The 20001-nt window shown below is 42.1% G+C and overlaps 1 protein-coding gene across 2 annotated transcripts in view; it reads left to right on the top strand.

Annotated features, from left to right (window-relative positions):
* Positions 1 to 19343, top strand: part of LOC135199864 (laminin subunit gamma-1-like) — a gene marked incomplete in the record, with an annotated part of 139165 nt that extends 119822 nt beyond the window's left edge. For both annotated transcript variants that reach the window (XM_064228007.1, XM_064228000.1), the window contains 14 exon segments: positions 4087 to 4219; positions 4443 to 4667; positions 5489 to 5674; positions 5924 to 6121; positions 6420 to 6616; positions 6718 to 6933; positions 7107 to 7182; positions 7959 to 8159; positions 8322 to 8497; positions 8939 to 9069; positions 16320 to 16443; positions 16832 to 17003; positions 17213 to 17470; positions 17794 to 19343. In XM_064228007.1, coding sequence (XP_064084077.1) covers positions 4087 to 4219; positions 4443 to 4667; positions 5489 to 5674; positions 5924 to 6121; positions 6420 to 6616; positions 6718 to 6933; positions 7107 to 7182; positions 7959 to 8159; positions 8322 to 8497; positions 8939 to 9069; positions 16320 to 16443; positions 16832 to 17003; positions 17213 to 17470; positions 17794 to 18506 — 3006 coding nt within the window.
* Positions 19344 to 20001: the final 658 nt, after the last annotated feature.

Here is a 20001-nt window from a genome sequence, read left to right as displayed (position 1 = left end):
AGACATTTAAGAGTGTAGATGCCCTTCAGGCACTGTGCTGCACTTTCGAAGCTGCACGCCAAGATGTCGAAAGTATCCCACGCGTCGCTATCAGTGAGAGGGGGTCTGCTGGCGCCTCGAGTGATGACGTCACAGGCATTGATGACGTAGAGCCAGACGTCGCGGTGTTGCACGGCAATTCCAATGTGAAGCGTTGCGGAAATTGTGGGGGGCGCCATCCCTTTGGTCGAGCGTCGTGCCCAGCAAGAGGTATAACGTGCCACGGGTGCCAAAAGGTAGGGCACTTTCAGAAATGCTGCAGGAATACGAAGAAAGCGCCGCTTGCCTCGAGTTTAGCGATTGTTGCAGACACGCACCTCTCCCCCCACCCCACACGATCAAGGCTTGTGTTTCCCATAGAAACGGGAATTCAGTATCCACACTCGTCGTAGCAGACACAGGAGCACAGATCTGCGTTGCCGGACCCACGATTCTCTCAAGACTGCAAATAAATTCACTGGAGTTGCAGCCGTGAGCAGGTCTGAGGGACGTAGCTAATCTCCGAGTGAGATGTCTTGGATCAACGACATGCTTCATTGATATAGGTGGGCGACGCACGAAGCAGGAGGTTTACTTTGTGCCGACGGCCAAGAACTTCTATATATCGCTGAATGCTTGTAAGGAGCTGGGAATAGTACCCCCTGACTTCCCTCACCCCTACCATCTCGTTGCATCAGCTGATGTGCTTAATGAAGACGTCGCACGGCCTAACTCCCCTAAGACAATGAAGCCAGCCACCTTACCCATCCCGCCTGTGGAGGAGAATATACCGAGACTTGAGGAGTGGTTATTACGGCATTTCTCTTCAACAACCTTTAATACAACCAGGGAACCGTTACCTGTCATGACGGGCAAGCAGCACCACATCCATTTGTTGCCTGATGCCGTGCCTTATGCCTGTCACACGCCCGCGACAATCCCTAAGCATTGGGAAGAGGAGGTCAAGGCTCAACTTGACGAGGACGTTCGGAAGGGCGTGATAGAACCAGTCCCAGTGGGGGATGCAACGGAATGGTGTGCAAGGATGGTCGTTGTCGCCAAGAAGACGGGTCAACCTCGCCGCACAGTAGACTTCCAGCGCCTCAACGCCCACTGTCTTCGGGAAACTCATCATACACCGGCACCCTTCGACATGATTTCAAGCATCCCCATTCATACGTACAAGACTACGGCGGACGCCCACTGGGGTTTCCATCAAGTGGAATTGGACGAAGACAGCCGCCCGCTTACGACCTTTATCACTCCATGGGGACGATACCGTTATCGTAGAACACCCATGGGCCACTGTTGGCGTCGGACGCCTACACAAAAAGGTTTGATGATGCCCTGCAAGACATCACCAGAAAGCATAAATGCGTTGACGACACTTTGCTATACGATCACAGCATTGAAGAGGCGTTCTGGCATGTATATGAATTCCTGTCAACGTGTGCCTCTGCAGGTATCACACTCAAGCCCGAGAAGTTTAAATTCTGCAAGAGAGAGGTCACTTTCGTCGGTTATTACCTGGGATGGGAGTCATACAAACCCGCAGACGAACGACTAGACGCCATTCGTAACTTCCATATGCCAGAGAAGCCCTCCATCACGGATATTAGGTCGTGGTTCGGGTTCGTGAATCAGTTAGCGCCCTTCCTTGCAACGGCGCCCATCATGGAGCCCTTTAGGGACCTCCTCAGAAAGCCCACTGGAAAAAACGTTTACTGGGATAGTCAGCTACGTGACAAACTCCGGCAGGCACAGGAGGTCATCTGTCAATTAGCCAAGGACGGCTTGGCATATTACGACAAAACACGCCCTACGACGATAATGACGGATTGGAGTAAAGAAGGTATCGGGTTCGTAGTCCTTCAGCAGTATTGTATTTGTCAGTCAGCTGACAGCCCCTTTTGTTGCAAGGGCGGCTGGCGCCTTGCCCTGTGTGGTAGTCGACACCTCACCTCCTCTGAAGCTGGGTATGCCCCCGTAGAAGGAGAAGCCCTGCAGTTACCTGGTGCTTGCGGAAGGCCAGGCTGTTCCTACTTGGGTGTCCTAATCTCACCATCATCACGGACCACCGTCCTCTCGTCAAGCTGCTGGGTGACAGAGCCCTTAAGGACGTCATCAACCCGAGATTATTCAACCTGAAAGAGAAGACACTCCAGTTCAAGTTCCACATGAAATACCTGCCCGGAAAAAGGAACACTGCCGCGGATTTTCTTTCAAGGTACCCGACCATGCGAGCGCCCCGCGAAGCTTCCGACGTGGATTTGGAGGACGACATTCAAGTGGCAGTGGCATGTGCAACCGTGGCCGCCTTGGAACCAGATATCATCGTGTTGGATGAAGACTGCGTAAGGAGCGCCGCATCTAACGACCCTGTATATCAGCTCTTGCTTGCAAGGGTTGCAGCGGGCGACTGGCCCCAACAGAAGTCGCAAGAACTCGCCTGCCTTCGCCCCTTCTTCAGCGTTCGGGACCGGCTAGCCATCAACCAGGATCTGGTGACATACTCAGTGGACCAAGGATGTGTTCGCTTGGTTATACCCGAGGATTTACGCCGCCAGGTAGCCGCTAACCTACACGCAGGACACCAAGGCCTCGACTCGATGCTTAGAAGGGCCAGGCAGTCGGTCTATTGGCCGGGAATAGAAGGGGACCTTCAGCATTGCCGCGCCCGATGTACTTCATGCGATGAACATGCCCCCTCACTGCCTCCTGAAGAAATGATACACACGCCGCCTGCGGAATATCCCTTCCAGCAAGTCGTAGCAGATATGTTCCAGATAGAAGGCAGTGTATACATGGTGTATGCCGATAGACTAACAGGTTGGTTAGAAGTGGCTCATTTCCCAATGGTGCCACGTCTAACAAAAGTCAGTAATCACCTTCGATCATATTTCTCGCGTTGGGGAGCCCCAGAACAAATATCAACTGACGGAGGCACGAACTTGGCCAGCGAGGAGATGGAGGCCTTCTTCAAGAGATGGGGGGTCAAGGTCCGGCTGTCGTCGGCCCAGTATCCCCAGTCTAACGGCAGGGCAGAAGCAGCTGTCAAATCGGCGAAGAGGCTACTCCGGGAAAATACATTAAAGGGTGGAGCCCTTGAGTCGGACAAAACGGCCCTGGCGATACTTCAGTATCTCAACACTCCTCTCAGGGAAATTAACAAGTCGCCAGCTGCGCGATGGGGTACCGACGGCCAGGAGACACCTGTTAGTAGACAGATATTGGAGGCAGACGATACGTCGAAGGGAGTTACAAGTGGCAAGGTCGCAGGAGGCGATGCGCATCCCTGGCACTACCAGAAGACTGCCGCCCATCGAACTAGGTACCCATGTATGCATACAAAACCAAGCTACCAAGCAATGGGATCGAACGGGCATAGTAACAGAAACAAAGCCCCATCGTCAGTACACCGTCAAGCTTAACGGGAGCGGCAGGCTGTCAAAAAGAAACAGACGACACCTGAGAGTCATCGCTCCGCCCTCTGGCACGCCCATGTCCCAGCACGAGTCCTCCGCAAACCATACCCCGACAGAACAGGGGACACGCACCACACAGGAGCCCAACGTCGTTGATAGGCCCAGAAGAGCCGCTGGTAAACCCAAGTGGCTCAAAGACTTTGTAGAGTGATGTTATTACCTTTTGTATGCAATTGCATCAGGAATTGATATTTCTTTTCAGAGAATTTATGTATTTTATTTCGTTTTTGTGTATGCATCGAGAAGTTAGCTTTAATTTTTTGTTTCTTCTCTTGTCTCATTGATCTAAGGGCATTTTTCCCTTTTATTTTTTTGTCATGTATAAGAATGTTCTTGGGGGGGGATGTACGATATGTTTTGTATTTTTCCCCTTTTTATTTTTGCCATGTATAAGTATATTCTTGAGGGGGGGATGTACGATATGTTCTTCGGCCATGCGCTGCCGAGCATGCATCCGTTATTGGCAATTCTGTATACGCTGTTGCGAGTCAGTTGGCTCCCGAGTATCCTGTAATAAAGTCCAGTCTCCAGGACGTTGTGTCATTGCAAACCCAACAGTGTGTAATCAGAAAATGTCTTTCAGAAACAAGAATATGTGTTCCACCTTCATGAAGACTCAAGATTTGGGTGGTCCCCACGCCTTGTTTCACATGACTTCATGTCTCTTCTTTCAAACCTGACTGCGATTAAGATCCGTGGAACTTATACTTATGATGGTAACTTCAATTCCACTATTCTTAAGTGTGGGCTGGAAATCAAATATACTTTATTTATTGTATCATTATTCAAAAAGATCATGTTATTTATACAGATATCACAGTTATCTATGTTATCATTTGTTAATTCACCTTTTTTTAAGTTGCACTTGAAGAAGTTGAATATTGAGGTAGTATACAAAATTTATTTTCATTTTTACTTGCACCTGTTTTCATATCGCAGGCAAAGGTTTCATAGATGATGTAAAACTAGAAACTGCACGCAGAGGAGTTTTTGGTGACCCAGCAACTTGGATAGAGATGTGCACTTGTCCAGATGGTTATGTTGGTCAGTACTGTGAATCTTGCGCTCCAGGATACCGCCATGAACCCTCAAACGGTGGACCATTTGCTTCATGTATTCCTTGCAACTGTAACAATCATGCTGACATTTGTGATTCAGAAACAGGTATGTATACAATATGAAGAGGTTTCCAACCAATTTAAAAGGTTTTGTGTAACTTTCAGGACTTTTTAGCCTTTGTGTTACGTTAAAGGGAAGTAGTAATGTATTAATGAGAGTTCAGAAACTAGGTTATTACTTATTAGTACAATACAGTACTACATAATTTAACACAGAACATTATTAAGAATAATAATATTCTTGTCTTATTGTTAACTTTTTAATGATCAAATAATTTTGAATTATTAAAAATCATAAAGTTTAATAGCTAATATTCTATTAACTGTACCCTGAGTTGTAGGTTTAACAAGTCAAACTTGAACTTGATTAAAGAAAATAATATGTAACATGTTAATTGTTGTTTGGTTTGTGACAGTTTGAGACATTCATTGTCAATTATTGACTGTGTTTTAGCTTTTATTATATGCAAGATATTTTTATGTGCTTAAGAGATAAGAATCATCATAAAGATCATTAGATTAGGAAGCAACCATGCAGTGACTAAGAAAAATGAAAAGCGAATATTAAAGATCATATTTTGTAAAATACCCAGCCATGTTGCAGTTACTGGTGCCAGAGGAACCTTCATGTAAATGTAAGAATTTCCCTTGATACCTGTTACCTCTGGGAATCTTAATAGTGGATGTTAATAGAGTGGTGAAATTGTGTTGAAGAATTAGTATTTCTTTGTCAGCAACATTAGTTTGTAAAGTAGCATTTTGATATTCAGTAATTTTTGTGAGTAGTACTACATATATGATCAAATTCAGCCAAGCTGTCTGTAGCATTTTTGGAATGCAATAAAAAAAATGCCATTTCTTTTTAAGGGCGATGTATATGCCAGCATAATACTGCTGGTGACACGTGCGAGCGTTGTGCTAAAGGATACTATGGGAATGCGTTAAAAGGAACACCTGATGACTGTCAGCCCTGCCCCTGTCCGAATGGAGGTGCTTGCTTTTTACTACCAGATGACCAAGTTGCTTGCCTGGAGTGTCCTAAAGGATATGCTGGTAAGTGGGAGATTTGATTTTCTCTAAGATCATCATAGCATAGCATATTGTCTTGCATAGTACTGTATACCACATTGATTTAAATGTAAGGGAAATCAAAATAAAGTTCTCAGTTTAGGCTTGAATTTTTAATAATTATCATTCTTTACTCTCTTGCAAAGTAGTACTGTATAACAGTACCATAAATGTAGATGAAACCAAAACAGTAAAGTTTCTGGTTCAGGCTTGACTGCTATGTATTCTTTGCAGGTCCTCGGTGTGATCTGTGCACAGACGGCTTCTTCGGAGACCCCAAAGGCCGCCATGGTCCTCCTCGACCATGTGAGCGATGTGACTGTAATGGCAACATTGATCCTAATGCTGTGGCAAATTGCAACAGAACAACAGGAGAGTGTCTGAAATGTATTTACAATACAGGCGGATTTTACTGTGATCAGTGCCTGTCAGGTAAGGTAGAAGAAAGTACTACTGAAAATCAGTTGCTAAATTCATCAACATTTTTTGTTGTGCTTACTATTATATGTAATAAACAATATGTCTACAGTTCTTACAAGAGTATTATATTAAAGTATACGTATACCATCATACTAAAGTTCAGTACGAAGCTGTTTTCAGTAGTTGAGATTTTGTATATTACTAACAATTTAATTTTAATTTATAAAAAGTATGCTCTGCTAATCTATATACCAAATCCTTAACTAAATTTTTCTCAGAGTAGATTAAAGTTTCATTTTCATCTTTTCAGGATTCTATGGTGATGCCCTGGCACTTCCAAAAGGTGATTGTCGTCCATGCCACTGTAATGTCTATGGTACTGTGTCTGAAAGATATGGCCCTCCAGTTTGTGATCAAGTAACTGGCCAGTGTCAATGCAAGCCACATGTTACAAGTCTCAAATGTGACCAGTGTGATCCAGGGTACTGGAATCTCACAAGTGGAGTCGTAAGTTTCCTTCTAATGTGATGTTTTATTGAAATTTTCAAACTATGTACACTGATGATGATTGATTATTTTCAGATTAAGATAATGATATGATTTTACAGGGATGTGAACCTTGTAGTTGTGATCCAGTCGGGGCTACAAATGGAACCTGTGACGTTCACAGTGGTCAGTGCTTCTGTCGTGAAGGTGTCACTGGTCGAAAGTGTGACATGTGCGAGCCTTTCCACTATGGGTTTTCGCGTGAAGGTTGTAAGCCTTGCGACTGTGACCATGTTGGTTCAGTTTCCTTACAGTGTGATGCTACTGGTCAGTGTCAGGTAAAGGAACCTTTGGTTTTAATTGCTGTAGTATTTGTGTCCAGTTCTGCAGTAATCTTTTATTTAAAATATACTTATCCGAGTAGACATTACTTCTGCTGTAGATTTCGTGATAGTCACTTCCCTATAGTAAATTTCTTTATAGGTAATTGTTTTCAATTTGGATATTTCAGTGCCGTGAAAATGTTGAGGGACGCAGGTGTGATCGCTGTCGAAAAAATACGTATGACAAACAAGCTGGTTGTCGGGGTACGTAATTTTCTTGTGTTATTTTAAATCTCATTACCAGTAGATTCAAAGTAGTATATGCCTTGATAGTGAAGCCTATGTCATTGTTAGTACAGTGGACCCCCACGTATTCGCGTCCTCCGGATTCGCGGACTCACGCATTCGTGGATTTCTCTCGGGAACATTTCCCTCCATTATTCGCGGAAAACTCACCTATTCGCAGTATTTTTCTATGAGAAATATCCAGAAATTCCTGGGTTTTTTTTTCTCAATTTCATCGTAAAATGCACTTTTTGTGATAAAACTATTAAAAAAAACCAGGTATACAAATTTTGATTGGGGTTTTCTTGAGTTTTAACTAACAAAATAGGCTGTTTTCAGCAGTTTTATAGGGGTTCCAACTATTTGTAGAATCTAGCCATACACGGGTGGTCTGGTACACATCCCCTGCGAATATGGGAGACCACTGTATTGGTAGTTCTTTTATATTAATTAAATATAAAATTCTTCCATAAGACATAGAATCATGAATGAACTTGCAAAGTTAAATCTGTATCCAGTAAAAATGATAAAGTAGGCCATATTAAAACATATTTGTAATGCTGTAAGAGTAGATAGACTATTTCATTCTCATGTGATCTGAGAATAAACAATGGAATTAAGAACTGGATTTTGATACTCACATTGGGTGACTGAAATGTCTCAGTGTTAGTTAGTAATCTCTAAAATTAACATTACCTTTCAGCATCAAATGAAAAATTCTTATGATTCTAATTTGTTAAAATTTTTGTCATCAGATTGTCCGCCCTGTTACAACCTAGTCCTGGATAGTGTCAGTATCCACGGAGAGCGGTTGGCTGAGCTTGAACGCCTTCTAGCTGACATTGTGAGCAATCCAACTGTTCTCAGTGATGAAGCTTTTGAGGAAACTCTAAGGTCTGTCTTGGTTCAAGTTGAGGAATTATGGAATGACGCCAGAGAAGCAGCAAAATCAGGCGGTAAGTTGCATTGGTTTGTAAATACTTCAGTTTCTCTAATTGGAAGACTCTTTTGGCTAACCAAACCTGAAAATGTGGTATAAAAGTGAAAACAAAATTCTGTAAAGCATTTCCAACTTACACTTCCAAGCATTTTGCTAATATTGCTAAATATCTATCCAGGAGACAGAACAGTGGCAGAGCACATCGATGAGCTAAACGAACGTATCTCTGGTGTCCAAGAACTGTTAGCTAAGATAAGAGAAGCTTTAACCAAAGGATCTAACTTTGCCAAGCAGGGTGAAGTCAACATTACCCAAGCAGAAGATATAATCCAAAGAGCTAGAGAAGCATTGTCAGTAAGTACCTTTCTATTTTTGTAAGCCAAATATATTTCAAAGATCTCAACAGGCCCACAGACATCCATATGCATTTTGATTTGATGAGAGTCCTCATTGTTCATCATTGTTTTGTAGATAATGATGACAGAATAAACCTAAGAGATTGTGTCATCATTTTTCTCACCTGAAAGATTGCAACACTGAGATATATACTGTGTAATGAAGTATCTTGTGGCTTTACAAAACATTGTTCTTTTTATTATCCCGAATATTCATATGTAGTGGTATTTTTATGAATTGACCTTATTTAAGAAAAGAGGACCAGATATGAAATAAATACTATATACATAATATGTACTGTTCAGCTGTCAAAGCATTTTCCTTAAAATGTTAAATTTTAAGTTTAATTCACATCATTAAATACCTAAAAGAAAGCTTAATTGTAATTTTCTTCAACAGAATGCCCAAATCTATCTTGATGTGCAAGGAATGGATGCTCTCAATAAAGCAGTTGACAGATCAAACCAGTTCGGCCAACAGTCAGCACGTATGTCTGAAATAGCAAGAGAAGCACGATTGTTAGCAGATGAGTGAGTACATTTCAGAAATAAAAAATAAATCTTTATGTGCAGACTTTATAATCTCAAGAAAACTGCATAGGGACAGATAAGTGGTAGCTAATATATTTACCTCCTGTACTAAACATTATGGTTCTTTGCAACACATTTTCTGACCCATCTGCATTTCTTTCTGCCCCTTAGTTCTCATCTGTTCTGTTAGGAGTAGCTTCCCACCTAGATGTCCAAAGTCTCCAACTTTGTAAGGCTCCAATGGTCACCTCTCATTCAAAAAAGGGATTTTGACGTAGGAAAAATCTATTTCTGGGCGAGGAAGCCGTGTCGCCCAGTGAAATGTGTCCTCTTTAGCACTATTTCTAGTAAAATATTGCTATGATACCAGAGAACTGCTAAATTGGACATGTCAGAAGTCTCTGACTCGCTCACCTAAATAAAAGGTGTCGGTATAGAACTGGGGCGAGTGTTAAACACTACCACAGCAACCCCTCCAATTAGCCTTTTCCTCATCAAAAGACCCTGAAAACGGGGAGCCGACCTATAGGTCACACCCAGCTACCCTGTTGAAGGGGACTGCGGCGTCATACTTATCGATAGCATAGAAGCTTGGTGCACAGCAAGGGGGGGAAAAAAGGAAAAAAGGGGGGGATTTCACTGGGCGACACGGCTTCCTCGCCCAGAAATAGATTTTTCCTACGTCAAAATCCCTTTTCTGGGCTCAGCCGTGTCGCTCCGTGAAATTGTACCAGAGAAACACCAAGCTATACTATCCTGAAAGGAAAAATCATATTAATGAAATCAAAGGAAATAATAATAAAATAGTTTAGAATTGGAAAAAATACAATTTATTTACAAAATATACTATATAGCCAAAACATGTGGCAACATTTGCAACAAGGCACATACATAATAAAATAATTACAGATAATTTGTATGTACGTAAAACTATACACGATTATACACTTATTCTAATAGCTAAGGCATTTGCTGAGGTAGGTAAAATGTTAATGAGGCTGGCATAATTGAAAAGATTCATATGACACAAGGACGGTACTATAATGATGTAGTAGTAGGAGACACTGGTCTTCCTGCAGCTATTGCATGATATTTAAGATCCTCTAAAGACTTAAGGTAGTACTTTTGAAAACCAAGGGTGACTTCCAACCAGTATACTTCTTCAGATCATCAAAGTCCTATATTTGAAGAAGTTAACAGAAGTTGCTATTGCCCGAATGTCATGCACCTTGGGAAATGACCCTGGGCTGGCTTTCTTGATAAATATAAAATCTGCTGCCTAATGCCGTTTTAGGAGATAGTGTACCACCATCTTTTCTAATGAAAAGGGGGCCTTCGGAATAGGTAGACATCCTAGATAAATAGTCCTTAAGAGTTTTAACAGGACATAACGATGGATCCTGCGGAAGCGGGACAATCATCCATGGAGACCACCTCATCAAGGGGTCTTCATTCTTAGCTAGAAATTTCTTATTTGGCGAAAGCAACACGTCCCCCGAGGAAAGGAACTCAATATGCGCTTCATCTCTAGATAAAGATGACAGCTCTGATATTCTGGCACCTGAAGCTAGACTCAATAAGAACAGAGTTTTACGCAAAATGGTTTGGTAATCACATTTGAAGTTGTCTGTTTCCGAGGCTAACCTAAGAACATCATTAAGAAACCATGACACTGACGACGGTCTGTGAATGGGCCGTAGACGTGCACATGCCCTCGGGATAGAGGTGAAATAAGACTCGGTTAGATTGATACCAAACCCGAGAAGAAAAATCTTTTTCAGAGCTGACTTAGTGGTTGTTATTGTTGCAGCTGCCAAGCCTTGTTCAAACAAAGACCTGAAGAAGGTTATGGCCACGTTCAATGTCATTACTTTGATATTTGATTCTCTGAGGAACGAAGACAATTTCTTAACTGCTGAGTCATACTGGCGAAGCGTAGACTCTCTCTTGTCTGACTCCAAGAACAACATGTTCTGTGGATCAATGTCGCCTACTCTCTTACCTGCAAACTTCATGAAATCCATAAAGTTAGGGTTTTGTGAAGACCTGAGGAATCGAACACAGTCCTCGTTTGAACTTGTTGCGATAGTCTCAAGTCCGGGAGAGGGTGAGGGCGAAGACCTAGTTCCAGGAGAAGGGGAAACCAGTTGCTCTTGGGCCAGTGAGGGGCTATGAGAGCCACCTGACCTTCGAAGGATCTCAACTTGTGCAGCACCTTCAGGAGAAGGTTCACTGGAGGGATAAATAGATCTTCGTCCACTGGTTTCCAATCTATGCTCAGGGCGTCCGTAGCGTATGCCAGAGGGTCCAGATTGGGGGCTACGTAACAAGGCAGCTTGTGGTTTGCCTCTGTGGCAAACAGATCTACTTCCAGACTTGGTACTCTTTGGCAAACCCTCTCGAAGGATTCTTGGTCCAGTGACCATTCTGATTCCAGAGGGACCGACCGAGACAGGGCGTCTGCCACTACATTGTGGACTCCTGCCAGGTGAGTAGCCGACAGATGCCAGGTGTTCTTGGCTGCTAGAGAAAAGATTGCTATCATCACGTGGTTCACATGACTTGACTTTGAACCACCTCTGTTTATAACAGTGTACTACTACTGCACTGTCGAGGACCAACCTGATATGAGTCTTCTTTGGAGGACGGAGCTTTTTTAAAGTCAGAAACACGCCATAGCTTCCAGAATGTTGATGTGAATGTTTGGAAGTGAGGTGAACAAGTTCCCTGAACCTTCTCGTGCTGTGAATAACCTCCCCAACCTGTCAGCGATACGTCCGTATGCACCACTAGGGACGGGGGAGGAAACTGCAACGGTAACTCCTTGGCTAGGTTGGCGGCCTTTGTCCATGGGCGCAGGCGTTTTCTGAGAATCAAGAGGTATCCGGGCGAACTTGTCCCGACACTTGGCATTTGCCTTCGAACGCCAAACTCGATTGATGTCCTTGAGTTTGGCTTTCAACAAATCGTCCGTGACTGAGGCAAACTGGAGCGAGCCTAGGATCCTCTCCTGATTCCTTCTCGAAGTCTCTTTGCACTTTAAGAATTGTCTTGTTGCCTTGGCAATCTCCTTTCTCTTTCCTGCTGGAATGGAAAGAGTGTGAGAATCCAAGTCCCAATGAATCCCTAGCCACTGGAACTTGGACTCCGGAGGCAACCGGGACTTGGTCCTGTTGATCTTGAACCCTAAATATTCCAGGAAAGACATGACCTTGTCCGTGGCATTCATACATTTGCCTTTGTCCATCTCCCAGATTAGCCAATCGTCTAGGTACGCCACCACCAATATACCCTGGGACCTTAGCTCCTGCACCACTGCCTCCGCCAGTTTCATGAAAACCCTTGGTGCTATATTTAGCCCGAAGGGCATTACTTTGAAGGAGTAGGCTTCTTTCCCTAGTTTGAAGCCGAGGAATGGTCGGAAGTGCCGAGCTATCGGGACATGATAGTAGGCGTCTGTAAGATCTATAGAGGTGGTGACGGCCCCACGGGGAAGTAAGGTCCGCACCTGAGAGATGGTCAGCATTTTGAACTTGTCGCAACGAATGTACAAGTTTAGACGGGACAAGTCTAAGATCACCCTTCTTTTGTCGGTCCCTTTCTTTGGGACGCTGAATAGACGACCCTGAAATTTCAAGTTCTTCGTCCTGGAGATTGCTCCCTTCTGGAGAAGGTCCTTGGAGTAATCCATCAATTCCTGCGTTGGTTCCTGATAGAAGGTGATGGGTGGAGGAGGACCTTTGATCCAACTCCAGCCTAGGCTTCTGGATACTATGTTTTTTGCCCAACTGCTGAACCCCCAACGATGACGAAAGAGGTACAGCCTGCCTCCTACCTGAGAAACTTCATTGAGATGATGAAGGCCGGGATCCTCTCCCTGACCTTGCACCTCTAGCTCGCCCTTGGGCTCTGGCTCCTCCGCGCTGGCGAAAGGATCCTCTAGCCCTGCCACCCCTAGCAACCCTGGTAAAGGGGTGAAATGCCCGACTCTCATAGACCGGGTTAAAAGCGGGCGACACTGAATACTGTGAGGAGACCTGTTGGTTAGACAGCGGCGAAAGGAAGACAAATTGATGCTGTTGTTGAGGCTGAGCCTTAGAAGTCGAAGGCTGGGATACCTGTTGAATTGGAACAGCTTGTAGCACAGGATGCTGTTGCGGGACTTGGAAAGGTTGGAACTTCCTTTGCCTCTTCCTAGCCCTAAAACTGGAGGGAGAAGACTCTGATTTCCTTTTGAAAGGGATTCCCCAACGCAACCTGATGCTTTGGTTAAGACGTGATGCCTCGCTCTGAACCTCGGTTACTGCTGAAGCTGGGAAGAGATCTGCACCCCAGATTGAGGAAGCCTGTTGGGTTCGTGCCTGATCGTAGCCTCAGATAGAACATGCTTCCTGCAATTTCTCCTAGCAATCGCAAAGTCGTACAAGTCACATTGCATGCTTAAAAGTAACGACTTCGCAATGACCTTAAACAGCAGCTCCTGAGCGTACTCCCGAGCCGCCGTCTCTGTCATCACTAGGGAGTTAAGAGACCTTGCGAGACGTGTCTTAGCGTCAAATTCGGCTTGGATCAATGCGTCTGACAGCCTAGGAAGGCGTTCACTAAACAAGGTGATTGCACAATCTGGCTTCAGCTTGCCTACCGAGAACGTAGCTGGCAAATCCTCCCACAAATCCTCCCTACCTGGGAGTAGTAAAGATGTGGGATCTGTCTCCCTAAGCTGGGGCATGGGCTCTTCCCGAGTCACTGCCTGGAGTGTAAGTTCTGCTACCTTTGATGTAAAAGGTAAGGGGTTCCCGACATCAGTTGTAAACATGGTGAAAGGGCTTTTAAAAGCTGTTACTCTAGTATTTGAGCAGTCCCACTCTTCTAGGCTCCGTATCCATGTTTGCTGAGCCTGATCTCTAGAAAGGATAACAGTCTCCTTGGGGACCTTATCCTCTCTAAAGCTGCCTCCGTAGCCTAACATAGCCTATAAATGGAGGCTGTAAACCTTCGGGGAAAAACTCGAAATCCTCGAGCCTACGTGTGCCGCAACCTTCTATAGTCAACATCCCATTGACAAACGGAGCGAAGTTAGCCACCCTCCAGGGATTACCGGGGTGGAAAGGAGGGAGCGTGGACCCGTCAGGCATGCTCTGAGCTTGCATCAAGCTACTAGAAGGGGCCGAAACTGCCGACTCCCGTCTGAGACCTGCAATCAGGGAGTCCTGAGCACCTAACCTGCTAAACACTTCTTCAAACCTTGCTGCAACTGAGCTGACTAAGCTACCAAGGCTACTGACCTGATTTAGAATATTAGTGTTGAACTGGTCTTGGTCAACGGAAGGAGAATTATCCTGCCCCTCTTGCGGTACCTTATGAGGTATCCGGTCCCTAGAAGTTAATGGAATGGGACTGGTAGGGCAATAGGAAGAATTCCCTCCTTGAGACCTTGGGATTGAAGGTTTGGAAAGCGACTTTATTTTAGTTTTGATATGTGTATGAACCTCTGGTGACTGCCCAGGCCTTGGCATTGTCTCTGATCTGCCTTTAAGCAAGGTTTTACCCGCAGGTTTTTTCTTTAGTTTAGGAATCACAGAGAAGGAGTGCAACCTGGGAGGGGGCAAACCTCCTGTGAAACCCATGAAGGAATTGGAAGTAGAAGGAGAGGAAGAATCAGAGTCACTCAAGGAAAGATCCCGGTGACTAACTAAGCTAGCCTCATTAACACTGTTACCTGTACCCGTGTCTTACCAAACTAAAATAAAAAGGGGGGAGGGGGGAACGGTAGATAAACATCGAAGCACGAAACAAAGAAACGTGCACGAACGCCGACCCCCTTGAAAAACAGGAAATCATGAAAATAATAAACGTAGATCAAAGAAGATCGACAAAGCAACTGCCACCCAAGACATAATAAAATATATACTGAAAATATATACTGAAATATTATAAGTTACGAGTATATAAATATATAGGTACTGAAAGAAGCCCACTCGAAATTGGTACAAAACAAAGGAACGACGTAATGGCGGCTCGCTACCGCTCGCTACGGGAGGAGACGCCTAACAAAATCCTAAATAAAGGCAAAACGAAAGGCAAAATCACTCCCTAAATATAGAAAAAGGGCGAACCAGTACTTAACTTGGGTGAAGAGGCAGATTGACGATCCATAACGAAAAAGAATAAAGAAACCAATAAAAAGAACAGATAGCTATAAACAAGCGTGTAACGCTGGGAGGCTATCGATAAGAATGACGCCGCAGTCCCCTTCAACAGGGTAGCTGGGTGTGACCTATAGGTCGGCTCCCCGTTTTCAGGGTCTTTTGATGAGGAAAAGGCTAATTGGAGGGGTTGCTGTGGTAGTGTTTAACACTCGCCCCAGTTCTATACCGACACCTTTTATTTAGGTGAGCGAGTCAGAGACTTCTGACATGTCCAATTTAGCAGTTCTCTGGTATCATAGCAATATTTTACTAGAAATAGTGCTAAAGAGGACACATTTCACGGAGCGACACGGCTGAGCCCAGAAATAAATTCTTCAGCTAGTCATGTGATAATCCAGAGATGACTCGGTAGTCAGGCTAATAATAAACTTCTTTAGAATAACAATACCCATTGTTAGACCTATGCTTGGTATCTCTGTACAAAATATTGCTTGCCTGTTTTATAAAGGATTCACGGTGGCTTTGGGGATAGGAGAGATAAAGGAGACCAAAGATTTGACAGTACAGTGAATGTATCAGAAGCTTGACAGTAGTATTTGATTTAACAGTACAGTTCTACCCAACTTTCTCGCAGGGAAAGGTTCCAGAACCCACCGCGGAAATGCAAAACCCCTAAAAAAAAAACTTATAACTGCTTATTACTGCCAAATACCATGTACCCCTTTAACTAAATGCTTGTAACTGCCTATTTTAACAGTTCACTGGATTTAATACCAAAAAAAAAGCGAATTCATGATAATTTTAGAGATACAGCCCATAGAAAAATCCACGAATTGGTGAAATTTCGCGCAGAAACATGAAAAATATGTTCCACAAAAATCCGAGACAATCTGAAGTGCAAAAAGTGGGGTAGCACTGTACTTTCTCACCTCATGATGTTATTTTATCTGAAAACTGATTGTTACTCTTAATTTAATTTCTGTGCAAGTAAATATTCAGCTCAAGTAAGGTACTGGTTTGTATTTTGTTCGTAGATAGAATAATATTTGAATGAGTTTTTTTGTCTGAAGTCATTTTCACAAAATTTGTTTTCCATTTTAGACATGAAAAGGATGCAGATAATATTGAAGGCATTGCATATGAGGCCCGCAACACATCAAGTGAAGCACATGCCTTAGCTCGCAAAGCCATAGATGATCAGAAAAAAATAAGTGAAGTGATCAAGGTAGGTTTTACTTGAGGAGTGTTTTAAAAGATTACAATCTTGATGTTCGTTCCACTTCAGGCCTTAACATTTTTCCTAGTTGAAGGATTATTATTATTATATTACATTATTATTATTATTATTAAGTAGTTTAATTTAATAATACTAAAAATCCTTCAACTAGGATAAGTTTTATATTTACAATTCAGTTTAAAGCAAATGCAAATCTAATACATGAAGTTTTTATGACAAAAAATCATCCACCAGTACATAGTTCGTCTCATAGACTTAAAAATCTTATGCAAATTACTCTGAAAAACAAAATAAGTGACCAACAGTTGAGGAACATTTTTGTCCAATACATATATCATAAATTATTTTAAATGTCTAACAAATACATCCTTTTTAGGGTCTGATCAATAATGCTGTTGACCTGTCATCATTGCACGACGAGACCATGCAAATGGCCAACGAATCGCTGGTTTCTGCTAGAAATGTGTACCGTGAAGCTTTAGCGATCAGCACTGAAGCTTCAAGTATCGCTATTCCCGTTATTGATGCAGCTTCACTTAGAGAGCAAGGTAAGTACGTATAGTGTATTTCAAAAGTTGAGAACTTGTTAGATACAGTATTGTATTTTTTAAAACCATAAATATTTTATTGAAAAGGTTGTTTTCAAAAACTTTGTATAGCATTTTGCTTCAACTTTCTGTTTGCTTGCCTTATAAAACTTTTCAATCTGTGCACTTTCTCAGCCTAAAAGTTTAATAAACTTTCCTTAATATTACAGCTGCAGAGATTGGTGAAGAAGCAGAACGCATTAAGAAAGAGACAAAGGATTTAATGGATCAAAGAAGTGATCTTATTGTAGATGTTGAGGCTCAGCTCATAGAAACTTCAGATCTAGTAGAACAAGGCTGGATTCAGCAGCAGATAACATCTGAACTCCTGGCAGATACATTTACAGCAGAGGGCCAAGCAAAGGATGCTATCAAGAAGGCTGAGAAGATATTAGCAGAAGCTAAGAACACTTTGACAGTTCTTGAAGGTAAAGTTACAGCCAGAATTTGGAATATCCTTACAAGAAGTAAAGTTAGCCTGTGTAGTATTTGACACTTGTTTATTCACATTAGCAAAAACTTGAGTAAAAAACTAGGTAAATCTAGTCATGAACAAAAACTGATTTACACATCAACGTTTATATTTTAGCAGACCATCTTCACACCTTTTTTTCCCACTATTTCATTATTGACTTGGCCCTAACTCAGTAATGATTTTCTGTTTTAAAGTGTATATATATTATTATTATTATTATTGGTTAAGGTTAATGTAATTGTCTTGTCCTATAAAGATTTGCTTTTTTTCACTCAGGATTTGATAAACAAGTGCAAGAAAGTCGTGAAGAAGCACAGGATGCCCTAAGTAAAGTAGAAGAAATTGAAAAAATGATTGAAGAAGCTGAAGCTCGAACAAAGGAAGCAGAAGATGCTCTAATGGGGGCCGAGTCTGATGCTAAAGATGCACGAGACACAGCGGTTGAAGCTCAGGGTACCGCAGAAGAGGCCAGCAAACAAGCTGGTGATGTTCGTGTCAAAGCAGACGCCACCAAGAGCGAAGCTATCTCTTTGAGGGATGAAGCTGAAGACTTATCAAGTAGGGTAACTAGTACTGATTCTAATGTACGACTCTACGAGGCACAAGTAGAAGCAGATCGACAGCAAGTCATGGAAGCTCAAGAAAAGGCTAACCAAGCTAAAGATAGAGCAAACGAAGCAAGTGCTCGAGTCCGTGAAGCTCAAGAACTAGTTCAGGAAATCTTGGGTATACTGGAACACTCACCAGATTTGAACCCTGATGAGTTAGCTGCTTTAGAAAGGAGGCTAGAACAAGCGCAGCAGACGTACTATCAGAGTGGTGTAGAAGCTGTTGTTAATGAACTCTCTGAGTCTCGAAGTTGGCAGGAGCGACAGATAACACTTTACGAAGAAGAAATAAAACGACTGCGTATTGAAGTGACTAATATATACGAAATTAAGATTTCGCTTCCTGATGGTTGTTATAGTCAAACTAAACTAGAACCTTAAGGTTATCTTCACATTGTAATATATCAAAAAACTTTTTTTTTTTATTTCAGTCAAATGAACAAGGGTTGACTTACAGTGTCTCCGAGTTTTCGCTATTTTTATAACTAGTCTTGTATAAACTGAAAATGAACAAATTGAAAGTCAGCATTTTGTTATTACTGTACAAAAATTGTGTGATTTAGGAACCTACTTTCTTGCAGCCTGACAATAACATATATATATTTTTTTTTCATATTTCACAGAGGAATGTAATTACAGGTTATTTTTAGTCATTTTTTAAGTCATTTTCAGCAGCGTAAAATATAGGTTGTAAGGTACTTAAACTAACAAAAAATCCAGTCGCTTCTTCTGCGTTGCATTATTTTATCTTTCAAGAAGATGATTTAGATGTTAAATGATGTATGTGATCAAGTGTGTTGTGTGTGAGATATTAGTTATAGTTTTAGGTATTCTTTTGCCCACTGAATTGCTTAGGTAGATATTCAAAAACCCTTTCAGGTGTACAGTCAGTGGTACTACAGACACCCATTGGGAATATAAATATTAAGAATTGTTTGTCTTCCTTTCTTTTGAACAAAAGCACAGTATTTCTGACTCGTATTTAATGGTTTTGTGTAAATCTGTTTAAAAATAGTTGACTTTTTTTCAAAACAGCACTTGATACTCTTAACAGACTTAATACAGATTTAACCAAAGATTATTTTGAATGTTTAAACTTTGAAAATGTTCTTACATAGCACAAACTGCCATTTTTATATTTTAATATAGCATAAGTCGTGGTTGCCAACATTAGAATACATGTATTCGTTTAGTTATAATTAAAACTTTTTTAGTACATCTGGGGTATTTTTAATTCCTTGTGCATATACAGAAGTACCTCGTATTTCGAACTTAATCCGTTCCAGAAGGCTGTTCGAAGTACGATTTGTTCGAAATATGAAACAAATATCAGCATAAGAAATAAAGGGAATTGGATAATTTGTTCCAGCCAACCCAAAAAGTCCCCCTTTTCACATTTTTTCTATTATTAATGTGTTCAAAAGTTAAATCAAGAGTGTAAGTAATGAAACTGTACGTTATATGAATTAAAATTTTCTCAATTTTATTTTTTCCTTGTACGATTTACGAACTGTTTGGTAAAAATGGCGTCGGCCGGCTGGGGAATGGAGCGAGGAGAGACGGGAACCCTCTTGAGCAAACCGAATTGATTGCAGTATGCAAAGATTGATAACAAAATACATTTTATTCATATTAGGTAGAAAGATAATAATATTAAAGGAATCGATAGTGTGTGTGTGTGTCCGATTGTGTCTGAGAGAGAGAGAGTAATCAAGTGTTTACACTTGATTCTCAAGTGCACGAAATAGATTAATTATGCAACAATACATCAACTTACTGTTGGCAAACGACAGACTTTTACAACAAACATGAGGATTTTACAAACAACTAAGTAATAAGTCAAGAATGCAAGAAAAGGAAAGAGAAATAAAATAAC

Source organism: Macrobrachium nipponense, chromosome 23 (assembly GCF_015104395.2).
Source record: "Macrobrachium nipponense isolate FS-2020 chromosome 23, ASM1510439v2, whole genome shotgun sequence".
Lineage (NCBI taxonomy): Eukaryota > Metazoa > Arthropoda > Malacostraca > Decapoda > Palaemonidae > Macrobrachium > Macrobrachium nipponense.
Note: the sequence above shows the minus strand (reverse complement) of the source record. Positions and strands in the feature narration are given on the sequence as shown.